Source organism: Hemiscyllium ocellatum, chromosome 7 (genome assembly GCF_020745735.1).
Source record: "Hemiscyllium ocellatum isolate sHemOce1 chromosome 7, sHemOce1.pat.X.cur, whole genome shotgun sequence".
NCBI lineage: Eukaryota > Metazoa > Chordata > Chondrichthyes > Orectolobiformes > Hemiscylliidae > Hemiscyllium > Hemiscyllium ocellatum.
This window is the reverse complement of record NC_083407.1, coordinates 83818796-83837477: the sequence shown is the minus strand read 5'-3', so window position 1 is coordinate 83837477 and position 18682 is coordinate 83818796. Positions and strand designations below refer to the sequence as shown.

The following is an 18682-nucleotide window of genomic DNA, read 5'->3' as shown; positions in this document are numbered from 1 at the left end:
TTACCCAACTTCCTCGCAGATTACTTACATTTGAGTAAAACGCACACACATCTAATATACCTGGACAGGGTGCATCTTATGACTCGTAGCTTGCTTTTTTAGTGCTCACTCCCTTCATTGCTCCTTTTAGGCTGCTAGCCTCTGTGTACTTAACAATGGTTTGTTAGCGCACGCGTTGACGTCAGCACTGACATATGGCTTCCCTTCTCTGTGGATCATTTTGCTTTCTTAGTGCACAATGTCTTTAGTGTTCAGTTCAAGGCTGCCAGCCTCTGTAGCTTGCATTACTTTTGAGCAGAGATGGGAGAGGTAGGCAGCTTGTGACAATGGGGAGCACTGAACAGTGAATCTGTCAGTCAGATAGGGGGTAAACATCTCACTGTGCAGCTCCATGCTGTCAATGTCACGCCTGCAGCAAGTGCCAACAATTTACGAGGCAAACACACTCCATGTGCATCATGCAAATGGGAACATGTGAGAGTCAAAGGGCAGAAGTCCCTCATGGGTTGATGGGTGACTGCAATCAATCAGAGGCACTACCAATGTCAGTCAATAAGCTCATCTGATTCCAATCCAGGAGGTTGGCACAGTCAGTTAGGCACTTGGTCCTATCAATCTTTAGCTCGAGCCACAGTCACTCCAGTGTAAGGAGTGTGGGGATTACAGGTAGGTCAGTCAGGGTGCTGTTGAGGCATTAGTCCAAGGGATGGGCCAGCATTTCTGCCAATGAGACCAAGGGAAGGATTGAATGATGACAGAAATGGATGCAAATGCAGTTTGTGATGATGCATGAACAGGAGAGGTATTGAGTTGTGCACAGTGAGTGAGTAGGAAGAAGGGCAGGAGGAGGATGAGGTGAGTGAGAGCTCTTAGGAGGATGTGGTGCATGCAATAGTCAGAGTTGCAGTTTATGAGCTTTGGTGAGAGATGTGCACAGTGGCAGAGTTAGAGTGAGTAGTGGCCATGTGCATGTGAGGTAGCAGAGAGGAGATGGTGGCATCTATCTTTGCTGAGTGCAGAGATTATTGACCTTCTTTCCACACTGCTGAATGCTTGTATTCCTCTGGGACACAGCACTGATCCAGGCTACAGTATGTGTTTACACTGGCAGTCAGCTGCAGAGTACTGCCCTCCTCTCATCCACTGGATCCACCATCAGCCCCAGGTCCCTGTCAGCAAAGATGGGAGCAGGTTGTCCTTTCATCTGGCTCATTTGCCGCATGTTGAGGCTCAAACATCACAGAGTGAGGGGACATACCTCATTTGTAGCTTCTGATGTAAGGTGTAGCTGGGCTTTAAATGCAACACCACAGGCATGAAAGCTGGGAGATCCAGCAGCCTCTCCAAACATGCAATTTCCTGAGAATTCTGTTGCATAATTAACAAAATGAAGAGCAGAAGATTGTGTAAGGAAAGTTGCTCCGAGCCTTGGCAGACCATGCACTGTGAATCTCAATCGATGAAATACTGCAACAGAAAATTGGACATTGAATATGTTGTCACCTCCGTCGTCCATTCTCATCTATAGTGGAACTCCATTTTTGAATTCCTGCATTCAGGTTTCCATCCCTACAGTATGAATTGGCTCCTATCAAAATCCCAAATGACATCTGATGCGACTGTGACAAAGGTAAACTTTTTATCCACAGCCTCCCTGACCATTTGACCATTTGACCACATCATCCTCCTCCAATGCTCTCTCTATTCAGCTAGCTGGGGTTGTGGTTAGCTGGTTCTAATTCTATTTATCTCATTGTAACCACTAACTTGCCACTACCTTCCCTTCCTCTCTTACACTGTTAACGCTGATGTCTCCCCAGGATCTAATCTTTACCCTCTGGCATTTCTCCTCCACATGCTGGCTCTGAATGACATGATCCAGTTCAGAAAGCACAGCATTCATTTTCACATTGTCAGTCCCGACTGGAAATCAAGTTCTGCCATTGTTAGAGTTGTCACAAAAGATTTATCAAAATACACAGAACTCCTTAATTTATCTGTCTTTGTAGATCCAGATTGACTGCAAACATGGTACAAGTATCCATTTTAACAAAAATTATTATTCAATACAAGTAGGTAGATTCTAGCTGCAGGCAAATATATTAAATTATGAAGTGTTGACATATAACTCTCATAGTTGAAACTCTAACCCCCCTATAAGACCCCCTACCTGAAATAACTCCACATAGGCCAGTATCCAGTCACCAAATCACCTTTTGTTTACAAGTGGAGGGTCCTTAACACTGATACAGCTTTCTCGGTGATGATCCTTTTGCTAGTAAGGACTTCCTATTCTTCAATCTCTCTTCTTCAGATACATTTCTTGCAGGAGGTACAAAAAAACTGGCTTACAAATCATAAGGTCTCTTAATTTATTGGTTAATAGTGACAACTTACAGTAACTGGTTAGGGAAAATAAATTAGCTTGCCTCAGGTACTTTCTACTGCTCAGACACATCACCACTCCTTCCCAAGGTCTGATGGATTCTGGTAATATTATTCACACCCACAAGCTGTTCAGCTACACAGAAACCAATCATTTAGTTGTTGGCAGCGACGGCACGGTGGCTCAGTGGTTAGCAATGCAGCCTCACAGTACCAGGGACCTGGGTTTGATTCCCACCTTGGGCAGACAGTGTGGAGTTTGCACATTCTCCCTGTATCTGTGTGGGTTTCCTCTGGGTGCTCTGGTTTCCTCCCACCATCACAATGATGTGCAGGTTGGGTGAATTGGCCATGCTAAATTGCCCATAGTGTTAGTTGCTTCAGTAAATGTAGGGAAATGGGTCTGGGTGGGTTACTCTTCGGAGGGTCAGTGTTGACTTGTTGGACCGAAGAGCCTGTTTCCATACTGTAGTAATCTTAAAAAAAAGTCTTTACAACATAAATGTTGATGACACTCAGATGTACTTCATGACTAATTCTCTTAACTTCTTCAAAGATTTTAATCATCAGATTGCTTATCTGACATTCGGTACTGGATGAGTAGAAATATCCTCAAATAAATATTATTGTTCTCAGTCCTTTTGCAAACTCAGTTGCTTGGTTACTGAGTAAAAAATGAGGTCTGCAGATGCTGGAGATCACAGCTGCAAATGTGTTGCTGGTCAAAGCACAGCAGGCCAGGCAGCATCTCAGGAATAGAGAATTCGACGTTTCGAGCATGAGCCCTTCATCAGGAATAAGAGAGAGAGCCAAGCAGGCTAATATAAAAGGTAGGGAGGAGGGACTAGGGGGAGGGGCGATGGAGGTGGGATAGGTGGAAGGAGGTCAAGGTGAGGGTGATAGGCTGGAGTGGGGTGGGGGCGGAGAGGTCAGGAAGAGGATTGCAGGTTAGGAGGGCGGTGCTGAGTTGAGGGAACCGACTGAGACAAGGTGGGGGGAGGGGAAATGAGGAAACTGGAGAAATCTGAATTCATACCTTGTGGTTGGAGGGTTCCCAGGCGGAAGATGAGGCGCTCCTCTTCCAGCCGTCGTGTTGTTGTGTTCTGCCGGTGGAGGAGTCCAAGGACCTGCATGTCCTCGGTGGAGTGGGAGGGAGAGTTAAAGTGTTGAGCCACGGGGTGATTGGGTTGGTTGGTTCGGGCGGCCCGGAGGTGTTCTCTGAAGCGTTCCGCAAGTAAGCGGCCTGTCTCACCAATATAGAGGAGGCCACATCGGGTGCAGCGGATGCAATAGATGATGTGTGTGGAGGTACAGGTGAACTTGTGGCGGATGTGGAAGGATCCCTTGGGGCCTTGGAGGGAAGTGAGTGTGGAGGTGTGGGCGCAAGTTTTACATTTCCTGCGGTTGCAGGGGAAGGTGCCGGGGGTGGAGGTTGGGTTGGTGGGGGGTGTGGATCTGACGAGGGAGTCACGAAGGGAGTGGTCCTTGCGGAACGCTGATAGGGGAGGGGAGGGAAATATATCCTTGGTGGTGGGGTCCGTTTGGAGGTGGCGGAAATGGCGGCGGATGATACGTTGTATGCGGAGGTTGGTGCTTGCTACCTATGTCTATCCAAAACCTTGCTACCTATGTCTAACTCTCACTGAATCCTATCCACTGTCATCCCTGTGATCACTGACCTGCTCGTAGTCAAGTAACATCTTGATTTTAAAATACACAGTCATGCTTTCAAATTCTTCCTTGGCATTTTCTTTCTTAATTCTAATCTCTTCCAGCTCAACGTCCAAGAGGTTGCTACTATAGTTCTGCTCTTTTGTGCATCCCTGATTTTAATTGCTTCTCCTAGGCCACAAACTCTGGATCACTCACCTTAGAGCTCTCTACCTCACCTTTTTTCCTTTAAATCTGTCCTCACAATCTACTTCTTTGACCAGGCTTTTGTCGTCTGATTTAATATCACTTTATGTGACTCCTGTGAAGTACCTTGAGACATGCTGTTACACTAAAGGTGCTATAAGGTTACTGGTGTTGCTATAATGGTAACAGAATATGTTTCTGTGAAAGGGCTGCAAATACCATGAAGGTCAATATGTGCAGTGTCTTTACTTCTTTCCAAAGACTTGTCATTTTGATTCTTAATTATAGTCTCAGTGAGCATTGGGCTTGGCTCAGCTGCAGTTGGAATTACTTTAGTCTGTATATTCAGCAGTGGGGATGCTGAAATTGGATGCTATGTGTACTACAAGGTACCTAGGCTATATCCTTCTCTTGGTCTAGAAAACAGAAATGTTTCGACAATGTAATAGGATACCAATTTGGCCCTTTTCGCACTGTGATGTGAAAATGTCAAGTCCATATCAGATGTTAAGATTGGGGCAACAGGCAGTAGCAAAATGAAATAAAATATGAGAAAAAAAATTATATATTAATTACAACATTTATTTTTTACAAGAGAGATTTAGCTCTCTCAGCCTTTGCTTATACTGCTGCAAATCTTTTCTCGAGATGATTATTCAGTAACCTTTTAAAGCTTTTATAGAATCTGTCTTCACCAGATTCTAAAGAACCCATTCCAGATACTAACCGCTTGCTGTGTATTAAAATTTTTCGTAATGTTGTCTTTTGATGCCTTTGCAAATCATCTTAAATCAGTTCTATCAGTAGTTCTTCACCCTTCTACCCATGGGAATAGTTTCCTTCAATCTATTCTGTGTAGAGTCCTGAAAATTTTGAAAACCTCCATCAAAACACTTCTCAATTGTTTCTAAGGAGAATAAGCTGTGTTGCTGGTTAAAGCACAGCAGGTCAGGCAGCATCCAAGGAACAGGAAATTTGACGTTTCGGGCCAGAGCCCTTCATCAGGAATGAGGAGAGTGTGCCAGGCAGGCTAAGATAAAAGGTAGGGAGGAGGGACTTGGGGGAGGGGCGATGGAGATGTGATAGGTGGAAGGAGGTCAAGGTGAGGGTGATAGGCTGGAGTGGGGTGGGGGCGGAGAGGTCAGGAAGAAGATTGCAGGTTAGGAGGGCAGTGCTGAGTTCGAACTCACCTCCTTCCACCTATCACATCTCCATCGCACCTCCCCCAAGTCCCTCCTCCCTACCTTTTATCTTAGCCTGCCTGGCACACTCTCCTCATTCCTGATGAAGGGCTCTGGCCCGAAACGTCGTATTTCCTGTTCCTTGGATGCTGCCTGACCTGCTGTGCTTTAACCAGCAGCACATTTTCAGCTCTGATCTCCAGCATCTGCAGACTTCACTTTTTACTCTAAGGAGAATAACCCCTGTTCTCCAATCTATCCATACAACTGAAGTCTGTCGTCAATGGAAGCATTCTCCTAACTCCATTCTGCATTCTCTCTAAAGAGATAATATCTTTCCTTCATAAATGGGAGGCACCCAGAATCGCGTACACTATTCTAGCAGAGGGCAAAACAATTTTATATAATGGTTCTTCAAAGCTCCCTTGTTTTTGTACTCGGTGGACTGGATTTTCACCACTGAAGGGGTGAGCTTGAGTCAGGGTGCTTCCATGCTCACCTCACCTGCTTTGCAACAAAGATCTCTGAATGCTGTGATCTTTTCTCTGCAACACATCAGGCCTGCCAGCCCTGGCTGGAGAGCATAGCCAGCCAAGTGGCTGGCCAAGTGCAGGGCTGGGCTGGTTAGAAGGCCTGTTCTATTTCTCTGGGACTTTGTTTCAGTTATATCATACAGTTTTAGGCTCTCTAACCCTCACCCCTGACTCACCTCCTTGGTCCTTCATATCCCCATTTAACTTGCATAGTTTTCAACGCAAGTCTGTGGAGATGAAGTAAAACAATCTTCAAAAATTCTATTACAGATTTCAATTCACAGACAGGAAAAAAAAACACTTCCCATTCACAAAAGCTCATTGCAAATAATTTTTTTTAAAGTTAATTAAGTGATTAATCTCCTATTTAAAAACAAACAAGTTTGTATTCATATCCCACAGCTTTTTAAATGACCAATCCAACTGTGAATTCAGAATTCCCTGTTGATATAATTGAAGATTTTTAAATCAGCCAAATATTCTGAAAGTGCCATGAGGGAAAATTCAATAACAGCAATCGAAACTGCCAGAACACAGACAGCAGAAGTCTGGTATTTTTTCATTTTTCAAGGGCCAGGGATTTAAATGACTTTACGTCAGAGTGGTTATATAGACATCATTTACCTTATATAACTTTTATATCTACTTCATACCTTTGTGACTCTCACAATGCAGTTTAAGACCCGCACAGCAGCTGAACTTGGGTCTGTTCAAACTCAGCGCTGGATTCAAGTGGCCCCATTGAATTCAGGGTTGTGCTATATGTGTGAATCATACCCATCCCCGTTTCTTTACCAGTGAAAATGGGATCCGTCAAAAATGGGAATGCTGCTTCCATATCTGAGTGTTGCCAACATTTTGGAAGTTCTTCAGACTGTCCAGAACTAAGCGTTTTCAGGTTGTTTGATTATAGAGAGGGTCTGATGCCTGATGCTTTTCTGATTCATACATTGAGCAGTGACAATATAGGGGGCTCATACTGATCTTTTCCAACCTCATACGAGGGTCATTGAGGCTGAGGATGGGCATCCTTTCCCTGCATTTGTGCCTCCAATCACAAACCATCACCTTGCACCCTCAAAAAGAAAATAATATATCCCTTTAATTCTGTTGTTTATCCAAAGTAAGAGTCAAGACAATTCAACAGAATTGTCATAAACTGAATGCTGTGGAATATTTTGATAATTACTTGGAAAAGGTGGATATTAAGTAATGTTATAAACAGGAAGATTGAACATAACCTTTTAGTACTGAGCAGTGCTGGTACCATGGTTACTGGGTGTGATTGTATTGCATCCCAATGACACAGGATAAGACCTTTGAAATTTTAAACATGGAATTTCCTTTTTGTGGACTTTCTCAAGCATGTTCAAATTATGTCTTTTAAATTTTCATGCGATGTAAGTGAAAAATGAATGCAATTATTTATTTTTCTCACAAATACATTTTGTAAATTTTAAACATTCTTCAGTATTACATATCTTTCATTTTCTAATGCCAAACAAGCATGTTAATACAGCAAGGTTGGGATAGAAGCAGCCTGTGAATGGAATAGCTATTCCTCAACATTTCTTTATATTCTATTTATGAAGTTGACTTTCTCTGCTTGGTGTCCTTAAGAATCCTATGTATTTCAATGAGATCACCTCTCATATTTCTTATCTCCCAAACTGTTCAGCATTTACTCATAAGGCAATTCTTCCATGCTGGGTGTTATTCTAGAGAACCTTCTGTGAACTGCCTTCACATAAATAATTTATTCCTTAAATAAGGGGACCAACACTGCTCACAGTACTACAGATGTGGTCTTGTCAGCATCTTGTACAGTTGCAGTAAAACTTCCCTACTCCCAAACTCCAAACCCCTTGAAATAAGGGCCAACATTCCATTAGCCTTCCTGATTAACTGTTGCATCTCTGTGCTAGCTTTCTGTATTTTGTGCACAAGTACCTGCAAATCCCTTTGTATTGCAGCTTCCGGGCAGTTTTTTTTCATTGAAATAATATTTTGTCATAGAAATGTATATCATGGAAACGACTCTTTGGTCCGACTCATCCTTGCTGACCAGATATCCGAAATTCCTTTTGTTCTCCCTTCCAAAATAAACAGCTTCACATTTTCCCATATTATACTCCATTTGCCAAATCTCTTAACGTATCAATGTCTCTCTGTAAACAGTTTGCATCCCTTTCACAACCTGTTTTTCCATCTATTTTTGTGTCAAGCCAATTAGTAAAATACAAATCATATTCTGCACTGACAGGTATGGATTTTAATTTATAAGATATAGATGATCCCTGTATGTTCAAAAATGCAGAACATCAGAAGTTCCTGAACGTTGGTGGAATGCTTCATTAAGGAAATCGTACGTTCAGTTTCTCTCACCTACTCAGTGAAACTCTGTTTTGGTCGTTAGGTAGAGCAACACTTTGCGTTTATCTCGTGTTGAGTATTAAATCAGATTATACCTCCCTATCCTGCTGAATAAAGTGAAAATTGTAACTTTCTGTCATTCTGGAAGTTTTATTTCAGAAATAAACTGAACTAAACACTGTTATAGTTAGATGAGATTGTTATTTGGAAACTACAAAGCTTCAGATAAATAAAGGATCAAATAGTGACAGTTGTTCAGAATTCTGATCAGAAATGATGCATTGAGTAACCTACACAATATTTTGCTTTCCTCAGAGTTCAGTAATTCTGTAATGCTTTCTCTTGGGAAAGTTTGCAATATTGTACATTGATTTTCATCTGGAATAGAGTGGTGCTGGAAAAGCACAGCAGTTCAGGCAGCAGCTGAGGAGCAGGAAAATCGACGTTTTGGGCATAAGCCCTTCATCAGGTGCGGTTAGGCAGTAGTGCTAACCATTGTCTCCCCCATTTTCTGTGGCTTCATACAAAGCATGCCTTGCTGATCTTTGAGGGGCCCTATTCTCTCCTTAGTTACCTTTCTGTCCTTAATGTATTTGTAAAAACCCTTTGGTTTCTACTTAACTCTTTTTGCCAAAGCTATCTCATGTCTCGTTTTCACCCTCTTGATTTCCCTCTTAAGTATACTCCTACTGCCTTTATACTCTTCTAAGGATTAACTCGATCTATCCTGTCTGTACCTGACATATGTTTCCTTATTTTTCTTAATCAAACCCTCAATTTCTTTAGTCATCCAGCATTTCCTATACCTACTAGCCTTCCCTTTCACAGGAATGTACTTTATCTGGATTCCCGTTATTTCATTTCTAAAGGCTTCCCATTTTCCAGCTGTCCCTTTACCTGCAAACATTTTGAATAATGCGGTTTGTGGTTTTCCAATTTGCTGGGGCTTTTGCAGAATCTAGTGCATATTTAAATATTACAATAAATGCTCTCACAATGTCCACATCCAATTCCTTTAAAACCTTAGGATGCAAACCATCAGATCCAGGGCACTTGTCAGCCTGAGTCCCATGAGCTTTCTCATGCCTTTTCTGTACAGCTCATGAATGTTTTAAATTTTTGCCTTTAGCGCAGCTTTTTTACTATCCTTAGGTGCTTTTTTTTCTCTTCTACTCTAACTGCAAGTACAAAAAATCTTTTCAATGACTCTACCATTTCTATGTTTCCCAATTTTAGTTCTTATGTCTCATCCCTGAAGGGACGAACTGTTTTCCAACTGTTACCTTTTTCAATACTTGTACACGCCAGGTCATAATCAATTTTTGCAAATTTTTTTTTTTAGACTTACAGTGTGGAAACAGGCCCTTCGGCCCAACAAGTCCACACCGACCCGCCGAAGCGAAACCCACCCATACCCCTACATTACCCCTTACCTAACACTACGGGCAATTTAGCATGGCCAATTCACCTGACCCGCACATCTTTGGACTGTGGGAGGAAACCGGAGCACCCGGAGGAAACCCACGCAGACACGGGGAGAACGTGCAAACTCCACACAGTCAGTCGCCTGAGTCGGGAATTGAACCCGGGTCTTCAGGCGCTGTGAGGCAGCAGTGCTAACCACTGTGCCACCGTGCCGCCCATATATATTTTCTTTTATATACTCATCAACCCAATTTTAGACAACCACCTGATGAAGGAGCGTCGCTCCGAAAGCTAGTGTGCTTCCAATTAAACCTGTTGGACTATAACCTGGGGTTGTGTGATTTTTAACTTTGTACATCCCAGTTCAATACTGGCATCTCCAAATCATAATGTTTTTAAATCACAGATGCACTTTTTTGCTCCTCGTGAAATCCCTTTTTCTTAACTATTTCAATTAGCAGTTTTCTTGCTTTCTTTTCAAACTCAATTTAAGTTTTATTGAGAATAGAATTGTCATCTGAACAGGTCATAATGTTTAAAATAATTTAACATAAGATATTAAACTGCCTTTAAAATAATGCAATCAGTATTAAAATCTGGCATAAAATATACCATTGGTTGGTACAATTGCCTTTTATGTGTGGTAGCTAGGAGTAAAATCTACCCAAGTCTCAAGGAAAGGAAACCTGTTCAGCATACTGTTTGCATTTATGTGAAATGAGTTTCAGCAGTTTCATCCTTGCTGGCAGAAAGTCATATTTACAAACCTTATTCAGAGAAACCACGGTATGGAAAATTATCAGACGTGCAGCTATGAGCTGCTGGCTGAAATGGAAAGCGTTTCATTCCTCACCATCCTCTATCAAATTATGAGATTTTAAAAATATATGTATGTGGATTCATTGTGTTTTACCCACTCAGGTGCCTACACTCATCTGAGGAGCAGGAGATCCGACTTTTCGGGCAAGAGCCCTTCATCAGGAATCAGCACACCACTCTCGAATCTGATCTCCAGCATCTGCAATCCTCACTTTCTCCTACTTACACACATCTCCCTCGTCCTCTTCTTCCTTCGTCTGGGCCATTGTTAATGCTCCGGCTGTTTTGAGTAAATCTGAATCAAATGAGAGGAAATGGATTTCATTTATATTGCAGTTTGATATCTTTCATAGGTTTATGATAGCGAGTTTTGAGAAGATTTGTAGCTCAGGTTGAGGTTCTGGATGTAAGTTTGCTCGCTGAGCTAGAAGGTTCATGATAGCAAAATTGTTTTCAATTTAAAGTATGTTCTTTGTTACAAGAATATATTCAGCTTGTAGATTGAAAAAAACTCTAAAATGCATTGACTGAAAATAGTGGATATATTAATAACACCCTTTTATATAGGCCAACAGATAATGAGATATTTGTTTTACAGGCTGGAGGAAGTGAATTGGGGGAAGGTGGATCTGATGGTCAGAACAGTCGAAAACTTGTCAAATTCATATTATCGGGTAAGATGCACCTTCATTCCAAGGCCAACATACTATTTGATAATAAAGATCATTTGGATGTTATTAATGTGCATTTTAACCATTTTCAATTGATTTTTCTAACTGCTGTTTTAACATTTTATTATTGTGTTTACACGTCGAGGATTTGTGAAAAACACATTAAATTCAATATGTCACATGCAGCAAGGCCTGGACAGCATAAAGGCCTGGGCTGATAAATGACAAAGAACATGTACATGTGATCCCCTCCAAAGAGAGTGAATCAAACTCTCTCCCTTTAACATTTGATGGCATTAACATCATTAAATCCTCCACTCTCGATGTCTTGGGTTAACAGTGAGCAGAAATTGAAATGGACCAATCATATAAATACTATGGCTACAGGAGCAGGTCGGGGCTAGAGTTGAGTAACTTCCTGAATCCCTAAAAGCCTGTGCGCCACCTACATGGTGCCAGCCAGGAGTGTGGTGGAGTATTTGCCATTTGGATGAGTGCAGCTCTAACAACACTCAAGAAACTTAACACCATCAATGACAAAAGCAAAAATGCTGGAGAAACTCAGCAGATTGGGCAGCATCTATAGAGAGAAAAATAGAGTTAACATTTCATTTCCAGTGATCCTTTGTCAGAACTGAAAATAACATGGACGTGTTGGTATTCAACTGAGGTGGACCAAGTCAGAAGTCACAGGATACCAGGTGAGAGTCCAGCAGCCACTTCATCTGACGAAAGAGCAGCCCCACAAAGGCTTGTGATTTAAAATGAACCTGTTGGATGATAACCTGGTGTCATGTGACTTCTGACTTGGAACTGAAAATAGCTTGGAAACGGTGTTATTTATGCTGATCACAGGATGGAGGAATAAATAAAATACATGGAGATGAGGTCCAGAGCAGAGTGAAGGAGGGAGAAAGGGATAGACAAGCAAACAAATAGCTGGTGATAAACCAAGTGAGAGACAAGTGCTGGGTAGGGTGCAAATGAGAAGTGTAAATAGTCAAAAATGGATTGGCTGTGCTGGGAGCAATCCATACAAAACAGAACCTTGGCATGCGTATGAAATATATAATTGAAAATCTTGCCAAACTTACAAACTGTGCTTACAGTAAGAGGCAGCAATAAAATTTAAGGGACGAACTAGGTCCAGGCATTCAAATTTCAGGGCCATCACTCCTCTGGAAGAGTCCACATTGGATTGTGTGACGTCTTAGAGCAGAGAGAGGCAAGGAAATGTGGAGCATTTCTTTCTGACAACTATTATCCTATTTTTCAATCACAAACAGAACTTGACACAACCTGACAAACATAGTGCATCGTTTCTTGCATGCCCTCTTTAATGGTGCGGTGGAAGGTCAGAATTCTACAATTTGTTGTTTTCATCGCTGGAGGAAGAATGTGTTAATATCACGAATGGCATAGCACAAGGAGGAATCCCGAGACATCCTGAACATCTACCAGTGAAATTTGCAAGTGCAAACATAGCTGTCCACTGTTGTGGGTATGTTCACTGAGCTGGGACGTTTGTAGACGTTTCGTCCCCTGTCTAGGTGACATCCTCAGTGCGTCGGAGCCTCCTGTGAAGTGCTGCTGTATAGTGTCTTCTGGAATTTACTTAGTTCTGTTTCTGCTGGTTCTGGTTATCGGTTTTGTTTGCAATGGTTGGGATACTGAGTCTAGGTCAATGTGTTTATTGATGGAGTCCATAGATGAGTGCCATGCCTCTAGAATTCTCTAAAGATTAGAGTGGTGCTGGAAATGCACAGCAGGTCAGGCAGCATCAGAGGAGCAGGAAAATCAACGTTTCAAGCAGGAGCCCTTCATCTCCTGCCCAAAACGTCGATTTTCCTGCTCCTCGGATGCTGCCTGACCTGCTGTGCATTTTCAGCACCACTCTAATCTTGACTCTAATCTCTAGCATCTGCAGTCCTCACTTTCATCTAGAAATTCTCTGGCTATCCTCTATTTAGCTTGTCCCATTATAGTTGTGTTTTCCCATTCAAATTTGTGGTCCTTGTCATCTGTGTGTACAGCTACCAGGGACTGCTGGTTTTAGTGTTTAGTGGTGAGTTGGTGTCCATGGATGCAGATTGCTCATTGTCTGCTTGTTTGTCCTTTATAGTGTTGCATGGAATCTTGTAAGCTACGTTTGTCTTGTACATAATTGGTGTTGGGTTTTTTGTATTGCTGTCCCTGGTAGAATACACACAGGTGACAAGGATCATAAATTCTACTGGGACAACACATTAATCATAGGACAAGCCAAACAGAGAATAGCCAGAGAATTTCTAGACGTGGACTCCATTAATAAACATATTGACCTAGGCCCAGTATACCAACCACTGCAATGAACAACTGGAACTGGAAACTGGCAGCAGCAGGAACAAAACCAAATAAATCCCAGAAGACACAGTACAGCAGCGCTTCACAGGAGGCTCCAAAGCACTGAGGATGTCACCTAGACAGGGGACGAAACATCTGCAAATCAACTTCTCAGCTCAGTGAACATACGCACAACAATTGCAACCAGAATCCAAGCTACAAATCTTTACAAAAACCTTGAATAGCTGACCACATTTTAAAAGGTGCGGTTATTAGGCATGATAATTTATATGAGAAGTTAACCAGAAGCAAGTGATGATTTCACTTCTGGAACATAAACCTTCTGGACAGTTGGCTGCATTACAGAATGCAGCCTGTCCTGTTACAGCTTGGTAACGTCACTGTGGAAGTCTGTACAAACATGGCAGCCAAATTGCATCACGAATAATCACTGCAACACAAGTGTGTTTGGCAATTTTGAATTTCACATTCATTGAGAAGAGTAATTGAGAAGAGTAATCCCTGAGGTAGAAGATGTCTACGAGTTTGTCTCAAGAAGGTGGCTTTGTGGGAGTCTGTCTTGTAAATTGTTGATGCAGACAGTTTTTCTCCACAATATTAAGTTAGATTTATATGTGTCTGTAAAAGCAAGTCCTGAAGTAAGGGATAAATATGCCATATTTCCCTAAGTATAATTGTACCAGTTTTTCCTGTAATCTCTTTAACTGATCTTCCTCCTTCATTTTGGTGGACATAAAAGGTCCCAAGGCACGATTTGAAGAATAGCAGGAAATTGTCCCACTTATACATGCCACATTTGTTTGAGTCCAGCATTATCCAGGATACTTGTGGCCACTTCAGGATCTAACATTGAAATTGTGCTACGTTTGTAACTTGGTAATCCCCTTTTTCCAAACAGATATCAGAGCCGTAGGGCTCAAGAAGGGAATGTTTTTCAATCCAGATCCATATCTAAAGATGTCCATTCAGCCTGGGAAGAAGAGCACTTTCCCTACATTTGCTCATCATGGGCAAGAGAAACGATCGACTATAGTGGCGAACACAACAAACCCCATTTGGCAAGGAGAGGTAAAATATACTGCTCTCAATGACACAAAGCAGATTGTACCTGAAACGAATGGGCATTGACAAAGCGTATTGGGACTGCTAAATGAAATTAATGTGGTGCACATTTCTCTATTTTACAGAAGTACTCTTTTGTAGCCCTTCTCACAGATGTACTTGAAATTGATGTTAAGGACAAGTTTGCTAAGAGCCGTCCTATCATAAAGCGCTTCCTGGGCAAATTAACCATACCGGTACAACGTCTATTGGAGAGACATGCAATAGGGTAATACGTCAATAAACTTCACAAAGTGCTTCACTGTCAGTTTGATGTTTCTCTCATTATCTCCTCTTTTCAGTAGGATGCTTTAAAAATACGATATATTATGTCTGATAGTTAGTATCAGTGCTGTATTGTCACTTGTAAATGCTGAATTTGATGACATTATATGTGTGGGAGAATTATTGTGCTTCATTGTCAGTCATCTAGAAAAGGAAGAGAAATATTAGAAAAATATTAAATCATAGGTAACAATTGTATTGATTTACTTTTACTTTGACCACATACCATATTTGTTTTATGGGTCTCTGTCCTTGTTCCTTTCTTCTGATCCATCTGTGTTTTGTCTGTGTGTCTGATGACTTGGTTTCCCAGTCTCGAGATAAACATGGCACATTGGTGACCATGACCTGGAGGAATTGAGATTTTAGGGACTCCATTGTAGGAAGATTATGGAAGTAATGGAACATGTGTAATGTAAATTCATGAGACTATTGCTAAGGTCATAAAGTTAGTTATGAAGGGAGGCTTGAGAAGTTGATTCTTATTCATTAGAGCTTCAGAATGACTGCTGCAGATATTAACCTTCATTTCCAGATCTTCTAGATTTGAATTTCAACTCTTAGACTGATATAGTGCAATTTTTGCTTGCATTCTCTGGGTTATCAGTCAGATGTCCATTTTACTAGTTTCAAATCCTACTGTCTGTAGCGAATGAGACTGTTGAGGTGAGACCGATGCTATCGTATCCCACCTCCCAATAGTGTGCATTTACATATGCCCAGAACCTCTAATGAGGTGAATTGCATAGGGTTTTTTCCTTAGGGTGGGGAATTCAAAACTAAAAGGGCATAATTTTAAGGTGAGAGGAGAAAGATTTAAAAGGGACCTGAGGGACAATGTTTTCACACAGAGGGTAATCCATATGAGGAATGAACTGTTAGAGGGAGTGGTAGATGCAGGCACAGTGACAACATTTAAAAGACAGGTACCTGATTGCGAAAGGTTTAGATGGATGTAGTCCAAACACGGGACTAGTTTAGTTTGGGAAACTTAGTTGGTGTGGACGAGTTGGGCTGAAGGGTTCATTTTCATGCTGTATGACTCTATGACTGCTGGATGCATTTAAAAATGTAGCCTTGCCTCTTTGGAGTGAGGAACAGTGAGCCAGAAGACAGTCCAGCAAGATGAAGGAGTGGTTTGGCCATGCCTGCTTTTTAGGTCACCAATTGAAATAACTCTCTAAGATGTTTGCCATATTGCCATGTTTTTGTTTAGCACTTCTAACCATTCAAAGACTTGTAATTACTATCGTGCGTTTCTGGTAAGTAACAATTCCTAAGTTTGTAATCATGATTTGGAGATGCCGTTGTTAGACTAGGGTGGACAAACTTAAAAATCGCACAACACCAGGTTATGGTCCAACAGGTTTATTTGGAGCACTAGCTTTCGGAGCACTGCTCCTTTACCATCTGATGAAGGAGCAGCGCTCCAAAAAGCTAGTGCTTCTAAATAAACCTGTTGGACTATAATCTGGTGTTGTGTAATTTTTAACTAAGTTTTGGAAACAGTTTTGATTGATTGTTGTGCTGTTTAATAAAAGAGGTCATTTAATTCTGTTCAGGTTCAATACAAATAAAAATAATTAGGCACTAAGGTTTGGATGAAGGTGACTTAAATTGCACTGACAGAGAGGAAATTTGAGTCTTGTATTTATTTCAGCTTTTATAAAGAGAGCTTGTGAAGACAAAATGGATAATAGTTGGTGATGGGGGGTTTGGTGGAATAGGATATATGGGGGATATGAGGAGTTGAAGGGGTTAATTGTTCAGCTTTAGCTATAGATGAACTTGGTCTTACCTGACACAGCGCATTGTTGATTGCTGTCGATCCAGATATTATAACTGTGATTAGCAGAGGAACTGTCTTGGTGTATATTTCTGGGTAAGTACAAGGCATGGATCCCGAATCTCTGATGCTATGATCAGCACTGGGGACATTCCTAGAGGAGTTCAGACAGTGTAACTCCCCCTATCAGATTGTTTAAAATCTTCCCACTAAATACTGGTTGGGACATTCTTGGTTTTGATACGCAACAGCAGTGAACATTTCACCATTTCCCATTTTTGCTATCAGAAGGTTTGCATCCATTTGTTACCGAGTTCAGTTTCAGAGGTTTGTGGAAAGAAGAGCCATTCATAATAGGTTCACCTTAATTGAGGGCATTCTTTTGAAAGAAATGTTGAAATCAAGAGTTGATTTATATGGAGAATTTTATCTAAGTAATCAGCATACATTTGTGAGAAATCACCAACAGCATAATCTCTTACATTGGAACAATTGCACTCCCCAGTGGCTATTTGGATTATTACACCTTTTCTTGACCTTGTGTTGTGAGATATTAGTAAAAGTGAATTCCCAGAGCTTGGGCCCCCAGTAGGGGACAGTGCTTGTTGGAGTATGTGTTGATGATGAGACAACATCACACATGTGTCAATTTAAAAAAAAATAGTTTATTGCTGTTGTTATGCATTTTGCTTTGTTAATTCACTTTGGGATTGAGTTGAAGTAATAAGTAAAGGCAAATGCAGAATGATGTGACAGGCAGTACAGGGATTCAGAAAGTAGCAATTGAAGGACCTTACCCCTTGCAATTGTCCAAAGTCCTTGCAGCTTTTGTAGACAAGAACAGGGGCTGTACTAAATATGAGCAACCTAAATATAGCAATTTGCTAAAAAGGACTATTCAATTTGTGAGGCAGGAAAAATGAATGTGTGTTCTTGCTTGCTTTTGGCAAGAACCCGACGTGTGGAGTCTTTTAATGTGGGGAAGCTGCTGCACTGCAGCTATCACATGGTTCTGGCTGACCAAGAGAAACTATCACTTTAGTAACTGCTCATTCATATCAAAGCCTGTAGTTTGATGCTACTGTACTGAATACAGTGGCTGTTTTAGATTTCACTTGTCTCTGCCCGGCTGCTTTTTTAGAACAGGAAATTAACCACTGAGATTACTTTTGATTCATGGGGCAGCACTTGGTTTCTTCCCTTCGAAATTTTCCTGAAAATAAGTTGAAGTAGATCTGGTTGGATGACTCACTAATCATATTGATATTTACCTTACAACTCATGTACATTAAGCTTCTTCTGCATGGAATCCCTCATGATTACAAATTTGCCGTGTCTTTCAGAAAATGTCTTTGTCCAGTTTTCTACTGGTTTCTTCTGTGACCTTATTTGGTTATTGCATTTTCGGACAGCGCTGAGCATCTAATTATCTAGTTGCTCTGGTGTGGCTTTTACAAGTTTTCTGAACTTCCTAATGCCTCCTTTACCTTCATACCCATTTTTATCTTTTCTTGATAGCCCTGTACCTGATTGTAATGGCCCCTGTCAATGCTTCCAAATGATTTTAGTTTATTCTTATCTGGGATGTGGGTCCACCTTGGTGGCCACTTTTTAGGTGTGTGCTAAAAAAAATGCCTCTTATACCTACCCCCTAAAACAGGTGAAAATACACAACTTTATTAGAGCTTAACCATTTATTTTTGGTTTAATTTGGCTTTCAAATTTCCTTATGTTATGAATGTACATTATTTGCATGTAACTGAATGTCTTACTCATCAAATTGCAACTAAGTTGTTTGGAAATGAAGGATGAATTTATTAGATCAAGGCCGAACTTTTTAGTTTTCAGTTCAAAGTTGGAATGCAAACTAGTGATTTGCGTTATTTCTTTTCAATGTGATTTGATTTTCAAAGTATCAAGTAG

The 18682-nt window shown here is 41.2% G+C and overlaps 1 protein-coding gene across 1 annotated transcript in view; it reads left to right on the top strand.

The window, feature by feature from the left end:
* Positions 1-18682, top strand: part of hecw2a (HECT, C2 and WW domain containing E3 ubiquitin protein ligase 2a) — a 339242-nt gene that overhangs the window by 178939 nt on the left and 141621 nt on the right. Inside the window, exons 5-7 of the mRNA XM_060827390.1 lie at positions 11172-11247; positions 14486-14655; positions 14775-14917. Coding sequence (XP_060683373.1) covers positions 11172-11247; positions 14486-14655; positions 14775-14917 — 389 coding nt within the window. The remainder of the gene's footprint in view (positions 1-11171; positions 11248-14485; positions 14656-14774; positions 14918-18682) is intronic.